This window comes from Enoplosus armatus, chromosome 5 (assembly GCF_043641665.1).
Source record: "Enoplosus armatus isolate fEnoArm2 chromosome 5, fEnoArm2.hap1, whole genome shotgun sequence".
NCBI classification, from domain to species: domain Eukaryota; kingdom Metazoa; phylum Chordata; class Actinopteri; order Centrarchiformes; family Enoplosidae; genus Enoplosus; species Enoplosus armatus.
In genome coordinates, this window is record NC_092184.1 from 10,304,266 (window position 1) to 10,328,464 (window position 24,199).

The window sequence follows — 24,199 nt, forward strand, 5'->3', positions numbered from 1 at the left end:
TCAAACAACATCAATAAAACATCTCTCCTGTCACTACGTCTGCTCTGTTTCTTACTGTGCTGTGTTGACAGAGCACAGTTTGTGATCAGTTTCTTTATAACTGATACGAACTGACAGAGCTATACAGTTTGCACACATTCGTCAACACTTTAGTATTCAGGTCTTCTCTCTCAGTTTCTCTCAAACACAAAAATCGACCTTGTTGAACCCTTCCTATTTTGCATGGCAGAACCCTCGGATACAAAAGCAATTTGTGAAATTGACAAGGACCTAGTGCTGTAAGCCTTGTGTCATTAGATCACTTTACGGCTTCTCAAGAAAGGAAAGGAGAAAATAAGACGGTACGCATTTCAGCAATACCAACAGCAATATTTATTACGACAACATGAGTAGAGAGAAAGAGAGAAAGGTCACAAAGTACTGTGAAAGAGGTCTATCATTACAAGAGGTTTGTCAAACTAACACTTGTAAAATTAGATTTCAGTCATTTAGAATACAAGGGCATGCAGAGTCAGGAGAAGAGGGAGAAAACAAACAGTGAGAAAATAAAACAAAGATAATCCGAGGATAAAGAAGCAGAAACCAGAATGAGAAGGCACATTCACAGACTAGAATCAGTAATTCTGGGGAGGTGAAAAACTTTGTTTTACTATTAGGATGTAAAGCAACAGGTGTTTTGGAAAAGATGTGAATACAGAACACTTGAAAAGCCAGGTTGAAAAGATAATTCAAAGAACAAGCTCAAGGCAGGAAGCATTAACCCTTTGAGGACCTGAGGGGGGAAATTGGGCAATCCCAAAAATCAATGCTTGTTTTGGAAAGGCTGCGTACAAACTGCATTTTAGGAGCAGTGAGGACTTAAAAGCCACAATTTCAGAGGCTGCCATCTTTATACATTTACAATTATGAATTATAGATTGGAGGAGATGATCACAATATTTGCATTAATCTGCGTGTAAAAACGTGAAGTGATCTTCATTCAAGCACTCAAAGGGTTACAGAAAACAAAGAGGGCCATCCTTACACCTGACATCCCAGAAAGGGCCTTAATCAAATTAATTACATCCAATCACAGATGCAGAAACAGATTTAAAGAGACAGTATCCTTTTTCTCTTGCTACAGTGATTGTTTGTCAAAGCAGGCTAATGTGCACAAACTCTTATAGCACATCATTATTACTCGAGACAACAATGTTTAGTGTGGAATGTCAACCTAAAATATTTTAACGAACATTTTAATCTTACTAAATACTGTAGGCTACATTTAATTTACATAGTTGGCAAATCACAACAAGATCAAGGAGTCTTTCATAATAAGAGCTCATATTCCTGTAATAAAAATACACTATTAAATCTGTATGTATACATTTTTTTCCTTTGATAAAAACAACTTGCAATACTGTTATGCATAAAATGGTATCTTGTATTATGTTCTTGTCAATTTCACAAATTGAAAAGGCAGGCACACTGCAGCAAAAAGCAAGGCAGGAAGGGTAATACTAACTTCATAATGTTCTCAGAGAGCCAGACCGTAGAGCCACACATGATAATTCATGCTGCGATATCACAGATAACGGTTAAAAAAGGAAAAAGAAAATCTGATTCCTTTTGTGCTCCAGACTCAAAAGGAACCTCACAAAAGAAATACTGTCTCTTTAAGATTACGTACATGTCCAGAAACACAGTGCAAAGCATGGTGAGGTGCTCAAACTGCTCGGCCTGCTACACTTTAACGACAGGTTCGTCCCAGAGCTCTCCGAGAACAAGAACATCGGATAGATAAGGGTGAAAGGGAAATATGGAGCAGCTGTTACAGTAGTGTAAAAGCTTCTTATGAATGAATCGATGTTAAACTGGGCGCTGTCTTTGCCCGATCAGCAGTAGTGTAACTGTTTTGCTGCAGCTCCATGGACTGTTTGTTTGAACACGTCATCTTACTCTGTCAGTACAGAGGGGCCTGTTTCGGTTAAACCAAGTTCGACCGCTCTACAGAAACTGAAATAAGGCAATGGGGATGTTTACATTTATGATTTCTTCTGGTCAGGAAGAGGAATCATCAATTTCTTGGATGAAATGATGTGATATACATGTTGTCTAACTGATAAATAACTGTAAATGTTGAAACAACTGCTATCCATGCAGAAAGTTGGATGCATGAATAAAAAAGTGGCACACTTTCAACTTTCTCAGCCCGCAGAAAATTGTCTGAGCCTTCCAAAAAACTTTAAAAAATGAAAATCACAAATGTTTGAGTTGCAAGGCTTTTCACCAGACAACGATTACATGCCGTCTTGGGTTACATTAAGAATTGGTCTTGAATGTTTTTTGTGGAACATGAACCATGACATGGAAAGTGAGATGCTCGAATGAATAAATGATGAGCACTGGAGAGATGAGGAAGGGGAGCACTGACATGGATGTAACCTGATTGTTACCGAAACTGGGTCAATTTCCTTTTAATAAATGACCCAACAACAAGATTTAGGTAAACTTTAACTCCAGTTTCATGGACGTGAGGTAGGGGAGAAAAAGCTGACAAACTATTATGGAAACATCTCATAATTAGAGGCCCATAGGACCCAAATAATACTGCATTACAAGTCTTAAATACTGCAGGGTAATAAAAGACAAACATAAAGACGCATACGCACACACTCACATTCAAACACTGAAAATTGTATTGCATCCAGCTATGATACGCTGAACATCTCAGCTGCTCTATTTCAAAATAGCTTGTTTCCTGCTAAATTTCCTATGTATGGAAACAATTCATTTCCAACTAATCAAAATTATATTATCTGGTATGCGTTCAGCACAAATGTCAACAGTTAAAAAGGTGAATGATAATGAAAGATAATGCCTTTGGTAAACTGCAGCCTTTTGTGCGAAACCTGTGATTAGAATAAACAAGAGGATCGTAACTGTAACACCCTCCTGTACTCGTCTGTATTCAACTCAACCTTTCTGTTTTCTTTGCACGACACATCAACAACACGCGCACACAGAGTTCGGCCAGTGGAGACAAAAGGTAAACCGAAGGGAAACGAGATGTCTGCCACTGCAGCTTGGACACAACAAACAGGGAGCTTATCCGAGTCACACAGACAGCAGCCAGGGACCTCGTCTATGAAGTATGACTGCCATCACATAAAAACCCGGCACTCATCATTTGTAAATAAATAGAGATATGGGGCAAGACCTCGCTGTGGTTACAATAATGATATATGCAGGGAAGGAAAGAGAAGAGAGGAAGGATTTAAATAAATAAATATAAAAATAAATAAGATGAGATGAATGATGAAATGTAGAATGAAAGATATGATGCATCTTATCTGATATGTTATTCATGTAGTGTTATGTCTGCCTTCAGTATTTGAGCATATTCAATTCAATTACTTTCCCTTTGACCCCTTGTTTGTTTGTCACAAGTGGGCACTGAGGAGGAGAGGCCACTGCTGGCCTAGGAATTAATACTGTGTGTGACTCGCCGGGGCCTCACCAGAGCAATCGCACTAGTTCCTCACCTGTAGCGGGGGGCTGATGGGCCGAAAGACCCGGCAAATCCAGAGAGCTGTCCGACATCACATGCTTCAGGTCTCCGCCCATGTCCGAGAGCTTCATGTCCAGCTGCACTGAGAGTGCGTCCTCGGAGTCGTCCTTTCCTACACTGCTCCCCCCGATGGACGGGAGGTCGAGGGACTTGACAGAGGCGGAGTCCTCTTTGGCCTGTTTGAAAGCAGCCACCTTGTCCACCAGAGTCTTTTCCGAAGCCCCGAGCGCCGTGCAGAACTTAGAGGACTGAAAGTCGGCAAAGTCATCTGTGTCACTCTTGAGAGAAGAGAAAGAGCCACCGCCACTCTCCTTAGTATCATCGTAGGCCAGGCCTCCCTCCAGAGACAGCTGTTTGAATACGTCGTACTTGTCTGAGCTCTGCTGAGGCCGTTGCTGAGTGGAGGTCTCTCCTTGGACTCCCATGCTGCTCTCGCCTTTAGGCTCCCCACCAGAACTGCCAAACGCCATGAAGTCTGCAAAGTCGTCCTGAGGGGCTGCCACAGCTCCTCCTGCTGCTGAAGCTTGAGCAGCTTCAGAGGAGGAGCCAAAAAGGGCAAAATCACCAAAATCATCTGCGCCTCCCGCTGGAGGTTTGGCTCCACCTGGTAGGAGTACTAGTGTGGGGGGCACAGCAACAGAGGGGAATGTGCTGGGTTTTGTCTCAGTGGGGGCAGGAACAGAGGAAGCTATAGAAGAGAAAAGGTCCAGGTCGGCCATGTTGAGAGGATTTTTGGGCTGAGAAAGAGACACTGCTGGCTGTTGCTGTTGCTGCTGTGGTAGATGTTGTAGAGACTGCGAGTTTGGGAAAGCAGAAGGGAAAGCAGGTTGAAAGATCTTGGCCTGTTCTGAAGGGTCTAGTGGAGAGACGCTGTCGGCGGTTTTAAAGTCTGTGAAGCCATCATCAGCGCTGACAGACTTGAAATCTGCAAATCCTTCCCCTGCAAACCAAAGAGAACAAGTTAAGATCATTAAAACATATTCAATAATATAATGGGAAACTGGCGTGAGACATTAAAGTCTCAGCTGCACCAGCCATGACTCTGTCATTCTACAATCCTACAAGAGAGGAAGCGTGTGGATTAGTTATGGCTGTGTCGCGTTGTGAAACTTCCTGTCTTGTGATGAACTGTGCAGAGCGTCCAAAGAATAGCACACATCACTGCACAAAAAACCTACATCATCTAAAGACACATACATCCGCACTACCATGCAATGAACTGTTTCAAGTGGAACAGAACACGATAAAGCGACTGTGCAAAAAAAAGTCCATCTTAAAAAGTTATTTTGTCTCCATATGTCTGAAAAAACCCTCATCTTTCTCCCAGTGAAGTAACAGGAGGTCAACTTGCTACCAATGATATTTCAGCATTTTTGTTTTTCATTTTTTTAAATCAATTTAAGTTTTAAAATTGAGCAGAATAAGGTAGATACAGTAGTCTACAACTATCAGAAACAAGTGCAAATTAAATTTCCACTAGTTACATCTGGCTAGCCTTTGTGTCCTGGCAAATAATAATAATAATAAACATGACTTGTATTAGTTTTTATACTGTACAGTTAAGATTTACAACAGAATGTGTCAGAATATAATGTGAGGTGAGGTAAGGTGTACTAGTTGTAACTGTCTCAACTCGAGTAACATTATATGTGTTGTTTTACTTTTTTGTTTTAAAATTCAATAGAAACTGAAATGACCAGTTAAGATGGGTATTTTTTGCAATGAGGAAACTCCTTATATGCTATAAACAGAGCAGCAGAAACATTTTTGGAACAGAATCTTTTTGCCTCTTTTGGTCTTTTTGTAGAAACACGCCGCTTGTATAAACCACACAGAAACAGAGTCAGAATGCATTCTTGAGTTTCAGCGGTTGTTAATCCACTGTGGTATAATATATGCATGGACTGAAACAGAGAATCTGTTCACACTGCTGGTGTACGGTGGAGAAGAGATAACTAATGGCCTCATTAAAGAGATGGAGCCTGACAATGCCAAGGAAAGGTCACCGCAAAGCATGACTTACTGGAGTTGTAAGAGCTGTCCCCATCGGAAACTGTTCTAATGAAACAGGGACGGGAAACACACTGGTATCAACACTGCAGGCTTGCAAAACAAGGTACAGTGTAAACATGCAACAATGGTAATATGGCACTGTAGTGACCTGACAGCTTTACCCAAGTTATACAACAATGTTCAATTAGAGGGAATCGAACACTAACGCCACACTCTTCCCTACAGATTCCAACCAAAATAAAACAAAGACTTGTTTTATAAGGAGGATGTGAGATTGTTCTTGAAGGTCTCTCCTGTCCTTTAGCCATCTGCTCGCAGGGACCAACTCAGAGCCCAATATGTCGTCTTTGTCAGTTGGCAAAGAGGCCAAAGGGATTTGTCTCAGGAATACCCAGAAATGCATAAACAAAACCAATAGATTTGCTTAAATGCACGTGTGTTTTTCAGAGACAGAGAGAGACTTGAATGTGTAAAAAAGGGTGGCTGAGTTTCTTACCGACTGGTTTCTTGTCAGCAGGTTGCTCAAGCTGTCTGAACACACTGTATTTGTCTCCAATATCTGGAAGGGAACAAATAGAGAAGAATGGGTAAAATATGAAGAGAAAGTACAACACATTAAACAGGCAGGAAAGTGCTGCCTTAGTGCAGTTTTCTATGGTACTCTATGTATTGTCCAAGGACAGAAATACAGATTTTATAAGGAGTTAAAAATATTTCCATAAAACTGAAGGTGCCCTCATTTAAGCTGCTTTGGAAATTGTTTCCTCTGCATTACAATTAAAGTAGACTTAACGTTCAGTAGGTAACCTTCAGGGATCAATGTTATATTAAAAAGTAATACAAATGCTGCATTAGGTAGATAGAGGAGGATAATATCTGAGAAACAGTGGTTTCTACTATTCCTCAGCTGTGTCATGGTGAAAAGTGTGGAAACTCATATGAATGATGAGACATCTGAGGTGATGGTGTCACCGACCAGTTATCTGAAGATCATATTTTCTGTACCCTCCCTAACCTTCTTTATCTTCTCTTCCCATGGTTTTCCCTGGCTGGAGCACTTCATGGAGAGCAGACAGCGTATATGAGGTATAGAAGGTACCTGAGGCAGGAGGTGAAGGCTCTGCAGGTGGATCCACAGACAGCTGCTTGAAAACAGCATACTTATCAGAGGACGTGACGGAGACGGAGGAGGAACCAGACACTGGAGTCAACATGGGCGGTGCACTGCAGGGACACAATAGCTATAGTCAGACATCAGGAAGAGTGAGGTTCAACAGTAGTGTTTAATCCCCATAAGCTGCCTGAGGTGATTGAACATTTGCCCTGGGCTCAAAAAGTTTGGAGTGCGACAGTTTTTTTTTTGTTAAAATTGTTTTCATTCTACGTAGTCCTAACCATTGTGGCGACTATAATGCTGATGCAAGCTGTAGTTTTATCTACACCTTTGCTTTATTCATGCAAATTTTGAAAAAGGACTAAAGCACACCTGCAAAGAGGCAAAGAGTTGGGTCATATCAGCATTGGTCTGCCTTCACATACTGTAAATCCAATTATCGCTGCAGTCTGTCAATGTTTGGCATCATTTTGCTCTGATTTTAAGAAAGAACTCCTTGACATATTAAACATCTGTGTTGTTTCATAAACCAATGCTCCTCCAATCTGGGCACAGATGACGAGATCTGTTTGAAGTTCTGTTGTCGCCAAATGGCATTCAGCCTAAAAAAACCCCCCAGCTCTGTTTATAATTTATCTTGTCTACTACCTGTACCTTGCCTCAAATCAAGTTAAAATTAAAGAAACATGCTTATTTGCTTTCTTATCAGGAGTTGAGAAGATTGATGCCACTCTCGTGTGTGTCTAATATAAAACTACAAACAGCAGCTGGTTAGCTTAACTAAAAAGACTTGTGATGGGAAAACAGCTGTGATACATGTTATATCTTGTTTGTTTAAAGAAAAAACCCTATTTTACAGGGGGCTGTGTTGCCAGGCAACCACCAAAGACTCCAGGAAGTTACTGGTCCCAGAAAAGAAACTGTCTGTTTTTTTCACATTGGTTATGAATATATCAAACGAGTTGTAAAGTGGTAAATGAATGAATCTTAGAGATGTTGGGAGGCAGATTTTGTTACCTTTGGACAGAGCTAGACTAGCCATTTCTCTCTGTTTCCAGTGTTGCCAGTAGCTTCATATTAACTCACCACCAGAAAGCAATTAACCATATTCCCCAAATGCTCCTCATTATTTCTTTAAATTAATTGTGTTTCAGTATACATGTATCACAAGTAAATTAAATTATATCATGACCATTCGTGTTATGTTCTGATGCCCCTGAGAGATACAAAAAACAAAGCTGAACATGTATTTTTATTACTTTACATGGCAAAGGTAGCTGATCTGATGGCATACAAGAATCAAGCACTGAGGGAACTCATAATGCTCAGTTTCTAGCGAATATTAGTTCCCTCAAAGCCCTGTCTCTGCAAGACATCTGACCATAAGTTATGCCTGCCAGTTCAGGCTGGGAAACCAACATGAACTCTCAGCCTCTCATTTAAATCAGACAGCAACACACTCACACTCCTGACTGTTTCGACAATGTAACAAAAAATCCCCCCAGTCTATGTTTTCAGGGGAGAAATAGGAGGGAATTATCAACCCCCTGTGCCACTTAGATGTGAGATACTTTAGTTCTGCTTTCTCTTTGTCTTTCAACAGATAATTGCCTTTCAGCTTCCTCTCCGTGAAAGGACATTCTCTCCATATGGGCTTGGAAAGTAATATAAAGAAATGAGCTTATCTACTGTCCACTGAAATGAATTCATTAAGAGATGACCCAAACTCATTGTTATTCTGGGGAGGTTATTATGAGATGTTAAGACAGTGTGTCTGACTGTATGGTTTCAAAGATAGATAATGCAAGACATAAATATTATGCAGATGAACTCAGCTATAAATAACCAGCGAGGGCTGAATATTAGACCCTCGTCACTGCAAACATTTACATAATTTCTTCAAAAAAGTAGAAGCAGTTAGAGTGCAGAAGGAGACAGAAATAATGAGGAACACTGAAGATATATAATTCTTGTAATGGAAACTCAGCATAAGGGTCATATCAGCTGGTGATCCAACTTTCAGCTTTTTAAGACATTGCTGATTATGTAAGCTAGAACTAACATCATGAATAGTTTAGGCTTACTCAGCGTCTCCACTCCACTGTACCTGTTTTGGTGCTGAGGTGCGATGGTGGTGGGGAAACTTCCACCTGACTCTCCCTGGAACTCAGTGAAGGCCTGGTCTCCTGCTCCTGCCTTTGGAGCCTCCTGGAAGTCCTGGAAGTCATCGTCGTCGGCTTTGGTCGCCTGCGCCAACAATATGTTAGTGAGTAAGAAGTGAATTATGAACTGAAGGAAAATGCAGAGCTAAAGGTGTGGCCTTGTTACCTGCGCAGGAGGGAAGCTGGCGATGAAGTTAATGTTTGTGGGTGCTTGTGACGGTGCTGCAGGTGTCATGGCCATGACTGGAGCTGCTGGTGTGGGCATGGCCATGGCCATGGAGACCGGGGGCTTTGTCATCATAGGCTGCTGGTGCTGGGGCATGACGGCCGCCATGGCCATAGCCAGGGCCGGCAGGTTGGGCACTGGTGGAGAAGGGAACTGACTGAGGATTTCCACATTCATTGCTGGGAGGCCACTCTGAAACAAAAGACAAAGAAGGTGATATTTTACATTATCTTACAGCAAATCCAATGAAAAGACCAAAACCAAAAAAGCAGCCCTGATATAGCTTATTCCTCTCGTGACATAGCGCTCAATTGCTGAGGAAGTGAGCAAGTAGTGAGAGAGAGAAAAACACATTGTTGGTTTTGGTCTTTTCACAGGGTTTGTTGACAATAAGATAAAATGCAGATTTTGCATTATAGGTTGATTAATTAATTAAATCATGAGAGATCATTAGAGGTGTCATGGCATAGTGGCTCATTTCATTTGATGACAACTTGTAGTCTCTGAAAAGACCGAAATTTGCATATAAATTATTCAATACAGTCAAGTTCCTTTTGAACAGATGTCACAGGCAGACTCAAACCTTCACCCTCACACAAGAATGCACCTTGTGCTTGTGTTTTAAGGCTCTTGAAGATTTACATCTCCAAAGGTGTCTCATGATTCCTCGCCTGAAAGCGGTGGCATGCAGTGTTTCGTGAGCTGCCTGCAGATTTGCATCCTCCCAGGAGTGGTGGTGACAGGCCCAGGCTAAGGATGATAAGAAGCCTCCTGCCAAACTCGGCTGATGGGGACTCAAACATACAATGCTTCACAAGCCCCAGGCTGATTCACAGCGCTGCCTTTTTCTCCCTATTTCTAGCTAAGCCTGTCTAATTTCAGCGTTGAGTTTATGGCGAAGCTGTGTGGAAGCCACAGGGGGATGATTAGTGAAGTCGTTCTAAGTGGATAATTTGTCTTGACTCCAGTGTTTACCTGCGCCACACCAATTAGTGCAAGTACAGTGTAGAGCTCCTCCTTGGTCAGCATGCCAGGTGTTGTGCGGTTGGCGGACGCCCAGATTTGCCCCAGTGCTTCCCTGGGAAGACCTGATGACATTAGTATTGGGTAGAGTTTGGCTGTGTCTATCCCTGCCGGAGTCATGGTGAATTCAAGAACCTTCTTGAACATTTCTAAGGAAAGGAAAGAAGGAAAAATATTCATGTTTGCTAAAAGTGGAGAGGTAAGAGCAACTAAATTCTTGTAAAATTCAACTGGAGATTTATAGCATGTAGTTTCATTTGTTTTTACAAAACACAGTGTAAGGTCAAATATAAATATCTGAAACATTATATATACATACTCGTGTATAAATGTTTACCTGGAACGAGGCTGTCATTGTAAACCCAGGCTGGCACCATGGGCTGGATGTGCTCTTGTTGTGGGTACACGCCAACACCTGCTGTCACAAGCAAGCAGAGACACACACACACACACACACACACACACAGTTGGTTGTTATAGTCAAAGCCTTGTCCAGGCATTGGATTTGCCAAGCCTCTTGGCAGCTGAGCCCTGCTTGTATGAAACTCAACAAAATCATACACCTGATGTCTGGAAGGCTCAGAGCAGATGTAATGCTCCCCTGCACTGAATTACAAGCGTCAGACATCTATAAAATCAGTCTGTGAGCCATTTCCAGCTTCAAGGAGAGGGGCGAGAGGACACTACCTTCTAAGAAAAAATAACTAAAAGATCTAATTTAACTACTGACACCGCCCTAAAAAGAAAAACGTTTTTATATAAGCTATAAACATTTAAAAATAAAAAGGCTATAGCTTGTTTTGAGTTCCTGACGCTCTGTCTGCAAGGCATCTGTTTATTCAGGCTGCCACTTTGCACATAATACTCCCATAAGTCTTGGGCAGTTAAATGAATCTTATTACAAATCTCCCCGGTCTCCATGATGAGCCTCTATATTTCCCTCGATGACACGGACAAACAAATAACAGCACAAAAGGAGTAGCCAAGTGGCATGCACAATCAGCCTTGGATTATGTTTGGGCCTCAGCGGCACCTGCCAATCCATGCGCATCCCTGTTAAACCAAAGCTGTCAGCATGCGCCAGAGGTCGTTCTCTGAGAGGGTGTTACACAGCGAGGGAACAGACGGCAGCTTATTGAGTCAGCAGGTATTACCCCAGGACCTCGACAGACACAGTCCATTTCCACAATGTGTGCAGAGAGCGCCAACATGAGAAGGCCCCTCTAATGAGATTTGGCCTGAAGTGACAGAGGTATAAAGCAGGCAGAAATAAGAGAAGAAACTTGGCTTAGAAGAAGATGTGAAGACACCAGGGAGGGTACCTCAAAGACATTGCTACTCCATAACAATCTCAGAGGTGAAGAAAATGTCAGCAGGATTTCACTGAACAGCTACAATAGTATGACGCCCAGTCCAGAATCAAGTATAAACCAATTACGACCCAAAAAGATAGAATAGATTAAGCTGCTGCAAAAAAGGTACAGAATTATTTTGTCTGGGTTAGAAAGAGTGAAAATATTTCCCCAGGACAGAAAGACAACTACTGCCTTGATTGTGTGTAATTACTGAAAGCAAAGCAAGGGAGAGAAGAAGAAGCTATAAAGTCTAATAAACAGGCACTTCTCTCACCACTGTCATTACTGATTTGAGGAGATGAGTCAGCAGCTGATGGGGGGACGCTGGGTGTTGACACCGGGGCCTTAGGTAGCTTTTCTGCGACGAAGACAAAACTCAAGTCCTCAGGGGCCGCAGCCCAGTTCCTTGCTTTAGTGCTGGATTCAAACTGGGCTGAAACTTTAGCTTTAGGACCCATTTTAGCCATACTCTGCTTGGACTTAAAGCTAACCTGGGCCGTCTTATCAGCAGTAAGATCGCATGAGGAGAATAGCTTCTCTTCCAGGGACGGGCCTAGAGGGATGAATGAGGAACAGGTTTCTTGATAACACACACTTGCTATACAGTTGAAGTTTCCTATTTCTCTGAAGTTGACGATTTAACTTGTTGCCATATTAGGGGGGTATTTACTAAGCATTTGTGGCATTTTTTTAGGCACTCAAATCCCTTTTGTTCTGAAGAACCGCACCAAGGTTAAATGGAAGAAACGGGCACCTATGAAAATTGTAAGTTTGATCTCATGTAATTTAGTGGAAATTGCATCAGAAATTTATCGTTCAGGAAATGCAGGTGTAAAGTCTGTGACCCTGTTTTATCAGACGCATATGGAGAAAAAGAGATTAAAACTAGGTCCAACTAGTGAGTGAGGGAGACAGACAGAGGCACACAATGCTAATTTTTCCTGACTTTTAATGGCTCTTGAAATGTTTTTATCCATTTACAGAAATAACTTTTAAAGGAGTTTAAAAGTTTTACCATACCCATACTTATTTCTTATAATGCATTCAGTGACTGGTCTTTTTGTTGAGCTGATGACATCAGGTTATTAAACTAATACCTGCAGTTCCAAAAATATCTTCTCTTCACTTTTTTACAAGTTCAACAGCAGAGAAAAACTTTCTTTAGTCTTTCTATGTGCACTGCATTCCAGACATGCACACCGGCTGAAAAACAGCTCGTTATGCTTAGTGAGTATCCCCCTTACTGTGTTTATATTTGGTTTACCGTTACACACACAGTATGTGTTTTCTCTATGTGAGGTCCAGTTACATTCCTAGGTGTAGGTTTTTAAAGACCAGTTAACCATGTTAAATGTCTTATACAACTATTGATTCCACATTATCTGAACAAGAAAAAAATGTTCATTTCCCACATCAAGCTGCAAAGTATATTCCAGAGGTCTCTCTTGTCTTCTATCAGAGGCAGGCGATCCTGAGGCCCTCTAATCTGCTTATTCCAGATGCTAAACAACTAGGTCAGAAATGTCTCAGAGGATTTGGGGATGACACTTGATGGAGGCCTAGCTGTTGCACTTCTCTGGACAGAAGGTGATCTCTCTGTCCTGTCATTCATAGTCTGGAGACCGAGAGCTGTCAGAGCAGCTGCTCATCCGAGAGATTAGACGGCAGATGACACATGAGAGTGACAGTCTTCTGTCAGTGCACAAACCCTAAATGGATTCAGTATCACTGGTGGATTCAGCTACTATATGGTTAAAACCAACTGAGAAACATTGTCTCTTTTTAACAATGAAGCAAGTTGGGTTTTATTCATTCTGCATCCTTGTTTGCAATGTCTGGTAGCTTTAAAAGGTTTAGGTAATGAGGCCAGGCCATCTGCTGTGCTGGCTGCATGCTCTCACACTGCAACGCAGGCCAAAACCAACCCCAAATCCAGACGAAAAACCAGTAAAAATATTCAGCATCAGCAATAATAATAATTATTACAACAGCACTACACGTAAAAAAAAGTCCTCCAGATTCATAGAAAGTGTAAATGGTTGAGTGTAAATTATGAGGACGGGAGGGGAGGTGTCAACAAAGCAAAAGAAGAGTTACCTTGAAATGTAGATTGGGAGCTGGTGTTGACAGCTGAGTGTTGGGTGACAGTGGGAATGGACACAGAGGCAGGGAGGGACTGAGGGAGGGAGGAGGAAGAGGAGGACAGACCTGCCCTCAGGGAAGGGGGTGAAGGTTGCACTTGGGCCTGAGAGGAGATGTGGAAGTTGGAGGAAGGGAAGGCATTTACAGGACCCTGAACAAAATCACTAAACTCGTCATCGTCCACAGAGAAACCTGTCTTGGGGGCAGAGGGCGAAGGCTGGATGGCGTGAGAGGAGAGGCCAAAGCTGGAGGAAGTGGAGTTTGAAGTGGAGGAGGAGGACGGAGGGAAGGAGGCGTCTAAAGGCCCCTGAAAGTCACTAAACTCGTCATTGTCCTCGGACAAAACTGGGGGGAGGGAGTGAGTGGTGACAGACGGGTGTGATGGCGATGAGTCTGCAAAAATGAAGAAATAATGATGATGGCAAAACACATGACACACACTACAATGGAGAATGAAACAAGGGTTGCTCATTGCAAGAGTGAGATAAAGACTATTTTGAGCAAGACCAGAAATTGTAGAACTGCAAATTCAACCAAAGTATCTTGACATGCAGCATTTAATTAATATTCAGATTTAATAAAATGCTATTCAACTGAACTACTGATTAACTGCGACATTTGTATTAACATCAACACCAGAATAATTAATCTAAAGCAGACCCAACCTGTGGGTCGGGACCCCTCCAATGGATCACAAGATAAATCTGAGGGGTCTTGAGATGATTAATGAGATAGGAAAGAAGAAAAAACATTGCTCTGCGACATCTTGTGAAATAAGATGACAGTTTTAGCTTGCCTAGTTGCTAATCATATTTAAAATTAAACAATTGTGAAAATCCATCTTAGGTGAAGGTGCTCACAACTCATAGATGTAAGAACCATGCTGTTAGTCCTGCTAGCAGACACAGTTTCATTGTAAGGTCTCACAAACCGAAAAGGCTGGGAACTTCTGCTGCAAATACATAACTACAATATTCTGAAATACACAGGAATAAGGTCAGTGAGGGAAATCTATCACACTGTAAAAAGTTCAGAACGGGAATACTGAGGTTCATAAACAGATGCTGTATTGAATACAGATGTAAAAATTAAGACACTACTAAAAAGTGATAATGACAATACTGACAGGTGTACAGAAGTGAGAGATGGGAAGAATAATGTGATAAAATAAATGTGATTGAGAATCTGTGTTATTATATACTCAGACAGTAAATCCCAACTTTGGCTTGTCTGGCTGCCAGCTGGGCAGCCATCATGCTGACCTGCCTCTAATCCAGTTATTATTCTCAGACGGAGGCATTTCAGCAGAGCTACAGGGAGCAGATCTGCTGATGGAGAGGCACAACAGGAAAAATCCCAGGGATTACATCTAAAAGCGTTGAGGTGAAGTTACCTTGCTTCTTGGTCTGCGATGATGGAGTGGGGTGCATCTTCGCGTCTCTACTGAAGCCATCCAGGTTGCCTTTGATTGCCTCCAAGGCATCATCACGGCTCTTCTCTCCTGTCTGAGTGCAGAACAATAGAGTATCAAGAGGGGGTTACAAAGACGAGCAGTGGACATGACAGAAAAACTGTAAAATAAACAGGATGGGGAGAGAGACTCACCTTGGGTTTGACACTGCTGAGCAGCCTCAGCTTCTGTTTCTGCTCCTCAAATTGTCTTCTTTTCCTGTCCTCCTCCAGCATCTTCTGCTGCTGCTCCAGACGTTTTCTAAAGGGCAAAAAGAGTAAAAACATTATATGGACAGCCAAGTAAATAATATTCTTGAATAGGAACTTGGAACAATGCAAAACATTTGTATTTAATTAAGGAGGTGACGGCACACATGATTTACTCCATTTAATACATTTTAGAATAAAACACTGACATGAAAAGGTCAAAAGAATAAGAGTAAATAGAAACTCAAAAGAAGGACTCCCACATATCATACACATTCAAAACAAAGATGTGGTATAATACATAGATGGAATGACCAGGAATAGATATATGGATAGAAACCACCCTATTTTTTAAAAAGGAAAAGGGGGAACTATAAAACCTTGGAAGTGAAAAAAGGACCATACACTTATCAAGTCAGTGGTAACCAAAGAGCAGCAGCGTTGGAACTTAAAGTGATTCAGTATCTTAGTAAAGGTTCAGCTCTGGGAACCTATAGCCATGCTAGGGGCTCTGTGACGATATACATGAGCACAGAAGAGCTAAATGTTAAGATGTTCACAGTGACAATGCTAACAGGCTGATGTTAAGCAGGTATACTGTTTACCATGTTCACCATCTTAGTTTAGGTGTGTGAGCATGCAGACATTTGCTAATTAGCATTAAACACAAAGTACAGATGAGGCTGATGGGGATGTTCAATTCCTCCTGTTGGGAACATGCATGTCTCAAATTCACAAATGTCAACCTCATGGTGGTGCTTGAGGAAAAGTCACCAAAGTCATTAGGATTGATCCTCTGGGGAATATGAACGCCTACACAAAATTTCATGGCAATCCATCAAATAGTTGTTGAGACATTTCTGTGGCGAACCAACTGACTGGCATTGGCATCCCTAGAGACATGTTGTTAGTGTGTCTAGAAATATGGTCTCTCTTTTGTGTTATATATTACACTATATTGTACACATGCAGATGTGAGTATTCATGCTTACACACAGACAAAAAGAAGAACCATGATATCAATGTAAAGATGTCTTACTGGTGCTCCTCAGCCATTTGTTTCTGCATGTCAGCAGTGTACTGGGGTCCGGCAGGCCTCATACCCATAAACTGTGGCTGACCCAAGAACTGCATCCCAGGCGTCTGCATCCCAATAGCCATCCCACCCTGTTAGCCACAAAAAAAATACACAAACAGCAGCTCAGAAATCTTATTGGCATTCCTACTGTCACACTCCTTTCACTTGATATTAAAAGCTCACACCAAGGGACGGCAATGCAATACAGCATTAATGGGACTTGAGTCTTGTTAAAAATCACCAGGCTGGAATAAATTCCTGTTAATGTGCTGATTTTAAAACAGTTTGTGACTGGATTGATTTGGAAGCAAGTAAGGTTAAGAGGAGCTCTAAAAGCAATTCTCCACTTGAATGAAATCAGTTAAATCAACACAGCATTGTTTCAGTATTATGTATTCATCAATGGAAGTCCACATTAGCAGGTTTGTTAAAAATACTACAAAAGCAGATGAGAAAGCCCCTCAGGGAACTATTAGAAGGTCAATTTACTTCAAAAAACAAACAAATGGACAAACACAGAATCAAGATGATACAGATACACAAGCGCACCTGCATAGGCATGGCTCCCGGGGGCATCTGTCCCCCAAAGTTCATTCCCATCATGCCCTGCATGTTTGGCTGCATGACAGGAACCATGGGGAAGCCCTGCTGTTGCTGTTGCTGCTGTTGCTGCTGCATGGGTACCATGCCTGCAGAAACGCACACAAACCCTGTTACGATGTGAATAGTGTACTCAATTTGAAGCATGACAGTAAGCCCAATTTAAAGTGCACAAAAGAAAACTTGATACAAGTCTGGAGTTTTGAAAAAAAAAAAAAGCCTCCAGAGCCTGGACATGATTCAGTATTGCAAATCAATTTCCTGGACAGCTGGAAAAAGACACGGGCTCAGCAACAACCAAATCTGTTTTTCTGGTGACTACTGTGACAGCTTGGAGCAAAACAAGAGGAGTGAGGAGAAAAAAATGGAAAAGTGTCTTGTTTGTTTTCACAGATGCTGTGTGAGCTGACAGCCAGAGCTGAACAGCCAGCTCCTACTGGAGCCTCCAGACGATTCACCATGTTAGGGCTCAATGGGGCTGAATAGGTGGCTTGTTTAGGAGGCTGCACACAATCTACTTTGTCTAAAATGACATGGCTAATGGGAGCATGTAATGACCCCTTAGGGAGGCTTGTCCCAGTGGTGCGTGGACAGTTTATCAGGTGTGTGACTGCAAAGTCAACAGCCTAAATAAGAAGAGCATACACAGCTAAATGATAGCACATCTGAGGCCAACAATGCACTACTCTCGGCATGGGTAACAAAGGTATGAGCTCCAATGTGTCGAATCCATGCTGCTACTTACTTCTGCCTAATGTCTTATGGTGATCTTAAAACAGCAAGGACCAATTGTTAAGTGGAAATATTAATGAGAAGCAAAGCAGAAACAACTTGGCTGGAGTTTTATAGCCATGCATTCTTAATCTTTAATGAATTAACACAGTACGACGTCATTTGTAACACCCGACAACTGGACATGTCATGCATTTGTCTGTGATCAGTGAAAGTTGTGATCTGAATCTAAATTTCAAAAAAGTAAACTTGTAATTTACTTGGAAATCAGTTTTTCAATATCTTGTTTCATTTAAATTGAAAGAAGTTTAAAAGTTTATTACAAACAAAGTGTAGCAACATCAAGTAGTTTCAGTGACGTTTTTTAACAAGCATTGTGTTTCTAAGTTCTTACAATGCTTTACATAAATTTATCAGTTTTTTGTAATGAAACTGGTCAAATATATTTCAATAACTGTTTGGAGGAGTAGACTGGTAATGTCAACTGCAGAGTGACTCACCTTGTGGAGGTCCCAGGCCCCCTCCAACAGGATACATAAAACTAAAGGGAAAAAAAGAAAGAAGAAATGCAGGTTATGAGATTCAAACTAACGCTAAAGTAAAAAAAAAAACAACACATAGATAATACTTTGCAGCCTTGAACAATAGAAAAAGTATAAAGCCGTCACTACTACATTAACTGTGCCTTTCCACACTCTCTGCAGAAGGAGCATGCAATCCATTTAAGAAGCCTTTGTAAAGTGAGAGCCATGACTACATTTAGTCATTATAAAATCCCTGAATTTTTAGAGCAGAGCAGCAAACTTGGTGCAGTATAGTTTCCACAGGCAACTTGGACTCTGTCACTGGGTCTGTGCTGAGAAACAGGCCTTTAAGAAATAATAAGAGGAAGTCTCTGCCAGTCGGCCAAGTCTCTCCTCACCAGAGCCAACCCACACAGGCCTTCAGCTTTTTGTCAAATAACTTATTACAACTCAGTTCTGCAGGCGGGAGCTGATGATGCAGAGACAAACAGAAGACAGAGCCAGCCGGGTCTCTGTTTCCCCGACTGGCTCTAAGCTACATTTGAGCATCACTAATCCAATAGGAGTGGCATTATCATACTACCCATAACCCATAACATTAGTACCAACACAACTGTGCTAACAAAAGGGACGCAGGGAACTCATTGTAACACAGTTCAGGCATTTGCCAATGCAATTATTAACTCCCCGAGGCAAATAAGGAATAATTTCAACTCGAGTTTGACTTCTACATGTAAAATTAACTTTTGAAAGCTTTGTTAATTCATCATTACAAAGAAAATGTGCATTTTTGTGAAGTACAAGGGTTGAAAACTGCACACTTGGGCCACAACTAATGATTCTTTTCATTATAAATGAAGCATTTTCATTATTTTTTGATTAATCGATTGATTGCTTAATCCATAAGCTGTCAAAAAAGTGAAAAATGGTCATTACAATTTCCCAGAGCCCAATGTTACATCTTCTAATTACTCCTCAGGAGTCAGTGGAGAGCAAAACAGAGCTAAAAAGACATAAATATTGAACATACATTCATCAGGTGGAGACAGGCAGAATTATCAAAATTAATGCTAACGTTGCTCCATAGTTGCTCTATGTGTAAAAAGGCAAGTGTTTGCTAAGAAGTCAACTTGTAAATAAAGTGATAATATGGAAATGTTGTGTTAATAGCTTGTTTCTGCTGCCCCCAAGTGGCCAAAAACATGGTTAAAGCAGGTTTCAAAAGAGGGTGCAGTTATGCCATCAGAGAATAAGGCTTTGATACACAGAGCTATTGTGTTGTGTTCTATTGTTCTCTGTCTGCCTTTTCTTTTAACATTTAATTCAACATTTTTAAAAATAGCCATTTGGCACATTTACATCATATTAATGTCCATTTATGTGCCACCCCGTTAGTGGTAAATGAATAAACCTTTCTGATATAAGAAGGCATCTTCATATATTGAATGAGGTGTTATGAAGACCTTTATAGTGCCATCTCTAATGTTTAAATTCACATATTTAGATGGCAGTGTTTGTATATAAAGAAAATATCAATCACAGTCATAATAAAAAACATTTAACCTGTAAGCAAAGAGAACAGGTTGCCCTTCACAAAGTACTGATGTAATACAACTGGGTGTTGTCTTCAGTGATGGTGCTTGACTTGGAGGGTTTCAGACTCACATCTGCTCCCTCTAAGATTTGCAGCTTAAAAAGCTTTTATAGGAGCACTACAGCGCTGCTGCTGCTGCTGCTGCCCACTACCCTGCAGCAAATAACAGGTCATGGCCGAGCAGATTAACATAGAAGGAGATAAGCACTAATAGCAGCTGTGGACAACAGGCGGGCTGGTGCCTTGTAAAAGGCCTGTAATCATCCAACAGCTATCATCAAACTGTTTTGAAATGTTGGAGACAGAAGGCAGGGTCAGGAGTTTCAGTCACTGTCATCATCATTATTTCAAATTATTTTAGCTTTTTCGGAAGCTGTTCTTATAGTGGAATATACAGCAGACATAAAATCACTCTTTAAAGAGGAAATACAGACTGTGAGGTTATATGATAGTAATTGATGGTCACTGAAGTCTTTCTCTGCAGTAGAATTAAATGAAACAACACAAGTAGAGCTGAAACGAATAGTTGATTGGTTGATTTGAGCCACCTCCTCCTTCTTTATTCAACAAATTTAATACATTTTATTTAATTAATTATATTTAATTTATTTATTTATCTATTTAAGTCATTTATCAAGCAAAACATGCAAAACTTGTATCACTGTAAACTGAATCCCTTTGACTGTTGGTCCAAAACAACATATGAAGATGTCACGTAGGGTCCAAAGTTGTGATCGACATGTTTCATTATTTTCTGACATTTAATAAATTGCTTAATTGATCAAAGTCGATCATAAGAAAGTTAATCAGCAACTATTTTGATAATTGACTCATCACAATTTTTTAAAGAAAAAGTGCCAAACATTTGCTCGCCATATAAAATGTCTTTAGGTTTTGAACTGTTAGTCAAACAAAACAATCAATCAATTAATTAATTGAAAAAATAATCGGCAGCTTAATCAATAATGAAAATGAACTAATCTAAAGATAACTGATCATTATCCCAAAGGCCCCTGTCCTGTTAACATAAACTAACATGCAAAAGACAAACTAATTAATCTATAAACACGGACATAAATTCTACTCTGGCTGTCATAAGTTAAATCAAATGTATTAGTAATTTTCCCAATTCTCCAGAACTCCAAAACTGATGATGAACAGATTAGATTTCCAGTTATAATTCCAACTTGGAAATATCAACAGTTACAAAACACATTCCACAATAATACACTACTGACAAGTAGGTTATTACAATAGGACACCATCTGACGTTCATGAGGTCAAATGTCTGACAAATGGTGTAATCACATGGCTGACACAGTCTCCATAGAGGAAATACAGCGCCTGCTACTTTGACTTAACAGCTTAGCGTCATTATATATATACGTTGATACATTTACTCTAAACACCAAACACCTACAAAAGGTTGCTTCAGCTGTCCAGTAGGTTTTATAAGCTGCGCTACTGCTCCACCTCCTGGCTTTCCATTCTGGCACTCCTGACACATTGTACTTTATCACTACTGTATTATCATGTCTCGCAGCCGAACAAATTGCACTCAAACTATCCAAAACATCATCCCTTCATTCATATCCATTACATTTGGCATGGAAACAGATTTGAATATGCTACAGATGACAGATGCACCAGGCTAAACATATATAGACTTTATGGATAAGTGATTGACAGCTATTTGCCACATAAAGTTGAGGCCTTTTCAGCAGCAGGGAAAAAGTGGTACTGCTTAGGAGTGGCCAATATGAATAAAAGCCTCTATCACTGAATAGAGTATATGTATACATGATGTGTGTATATGACACAGTGATTTTTCTGGGAAAAATCAGTTGACAAACTGTTTATGGATAACATAACCATACAGGAATGTCTGTTATTTACTAATCCAGCAAGTTAAATACCTTTACAGGTCGAGGTATTTCATCATTGCCATAAAACAGTCCTGCTTATTCATTTGAAATTCATTTTAGCCTAATACACGCTAACAGGACAGTTAACATGATATAGCAGTATAGCAACATTTCTGACAGTTGACAAATTTATATTTTCTTACTCTATATCATAGAAAAGGGAACTGACATCCTCCATACTGCATCAAGTGCACATAACTTAAGTAAACAAAAGTGACTTTAGCCAAGAGACATTACAGCACAAGTCAATAACTGTCTATCAGACATCAGCCGATGATAAGCATATGAAAGAGAACTACAATTACCTTCAGGTCTTCACATTACTCCTGCTTTTTCCTACTGCCCACACTCACCTACAGTCTTGAGGGATTTGGTTTCACCTGTCAGATCGGTATCACCTGGCTAGTCGAGATGCTTGTAACCAGAGCATATTCATTATTCAAGCTGCTCGAGTTCATCTTATGAAAGAATCATGAGTCTGGCCTTTCCATCCCCTCTGCAGACCACCATCATACTGCTCTAATAACATACCTGTAACATCTGCTCAACATTTACAACTATTCACTGGCTACAGATGTGGAGTGACACAGCTGACTGTGTGATTCAGTAAAGAATTATTCATTAAACAAAAAGCAGAGCAGTGTGACCCCTGAAGAGGAGCTGAAACATGTCAAGTCTCTGCAGCTGGTATGTTAAAAGAAAAGATTATAACAAATTTAGCAGCTTTTTGTGAGTTCTTCACTTTCCATCCGCTTCCCTTTCTTAAATACTCAACAATGTACCAACATGATACTAAATACCGCCATTACAGATAATATATTAGTCACACAGTCACAACACTGTCAACCGTCCACAGGCCTGTCTGCACAGGTGCTAGCTATTTTCTGACAATGCTACAAGAGAGTGCCTTTCTATTCATTAAATATCATGTTATATCAGTGGATACCGTGAGCTGCAGGCACAACAACGGTTAAAGAAGACATGACACGTGAAATGTGTAATTATTTGAACATAGTGGCATTGTTTTGGTCCACGCAGAGCGTTGACAGGCAGCAGAAACAGCTAGCTAACGTTAGCTTCCCCGGTCACCTAACGTTAGCTGTGACACCTGACAACCAGCCATCTCATCTCATCACCCTGCCTCGACAACAAAAGCAGCCATTATCGCTGTCTTTGAGGTCCTTCTGTGTGATTAATGTGTAGCTAAGCGTCACTCAGAGGCGGATAATTCGCGAATAACCTACATTTCAGCGACAGAGATGATTTTAAAAGGCTAAAATACCTGCTGCCTCCCCCAGATCCTGGCCGCAGCGCCATCTTGATAACAGCAGTCACTAGTAGGAAGATGATGTCAGCAGTGACGGGGGAAGGCCAGGGTCTGCCATGCCCTGAGTTCGGTCTCTCAGGCACAGATCACTTCCTCATCACAGACTCCCAGGCTGCTCCAAATTTTTGAGACTTTTTCTGATAAACTGAAGGATTAAGTGTTCCTTTATGAGTTGAGAAAATTACTTCTTAAACTAAATAAACTATTTAAAAAACAACAACCTTAGTAGTAGTCCAATAATATTAATCCAAAAACATCATGCAGTATTTTAACAATGATAGTGACCAGTACTTTTACTTTTACTTCTGATACTTTAAGTACATTTTGATAAAACTTGCATACTTTTACTTAAGTAAGGTTGCAGAGTTGCAAATGCAGAGCTTTCAACTTGCTACTAGTAAAGGATCTGAACACTTCTTCCACCACTGCTAATTATTATATTCAGGTTAAAGTAAGGGGTTCCCTCCCTACCTCCACCATTCATGTGTGACACAAAGGCATTTCTGTGTTGCCATTTTAACGCCCTCATGCTCAACTTGCATTCTGTAAACCTTGATACCTGCAATAGCTGATTTTTGTGATATTTCTTCACATTTTCCAATTACAGAAATATATATATATATATATATATATATATATATATATATATATATATATAGAAATGGAGAGAATATTTAATATACAAATAAAAGATTTTAAAGGCTAGTGATTGCAACCTTCAATTGCATCTATGCCTATAACATTAATATCTCTTTATTTGTAAATTATTTTCACGTAATTAAAAGAAAGAAAGAGATCATTCTATTTGGCATTAAGGAGAGACAAAAAGTTACAGGTCACATAGATTTCATATCTATAAAGAAGTGCCATGTTAGAAATGATCGAGTTTTAATAGACTCAGACTAACCTCAGCTTCTACATCGAGGCCAAACTAAATTCTGTTTAATTATCTGAAACAGTATAAAGCAGGAAATACGGAAAATTCTATACAACCTAGAGCCAAGGCAGAGTATCTTGAAGAAAGAGGAGGGACTGATATTCACCCTGGGAGGAAGGAGTGCCTGAGAGGCAAAACACAGGACGTTACACTCCCAAATAAACACGTTATCTGCTGCAATACATGTTGTTTCCAGCAGATGTCAGTGTTTAGCTTGTTTTCAAATTTAAAGACACAC

At 40.5% G+C, this 24,199-nt stretch overlaps 1 protein-coding gene across 1 annotated transcript in view; it reads right to left on the reverse strand.

The window, feature by feature from the left end:
- Positions 1-18,191, reverse strand: part of synrg (synergin, gamma) — a 30,281-nt gene extending 12,090 nt beyond the window's left edge. The window contains 11 exon segments of the mRNA XM_070905443.1: positions 3,525-4,490; positions 6,060-6,122; positions 6,663-6,787; positions 8,785-8,924; positions 10,041-10,237; positions 10,426-10,503; positions 14,979-15,090; positions 15,191-15,296; positions 16,284-16,411; positions 16,872-17,011; positions 18,155-18,191. Of these exon segments, the coding sequence (XP_070761544.1) occupies positions 3,525-4,490; positions 6,060-6,122; positions 6,663-6,787; positions 8,785-8,924; positions 10,041-10,237; positions 10,426-10,503; positions 14,979-15,090; positions 15,191-15,296; positions 16,284-16,411; positions 16,872-17,011; positions 18,155-18,191 (2,092 nt within the window).
- Between the last annotated feature and the right edge of the window lie 6,008 nt (positions 18,192-24,199).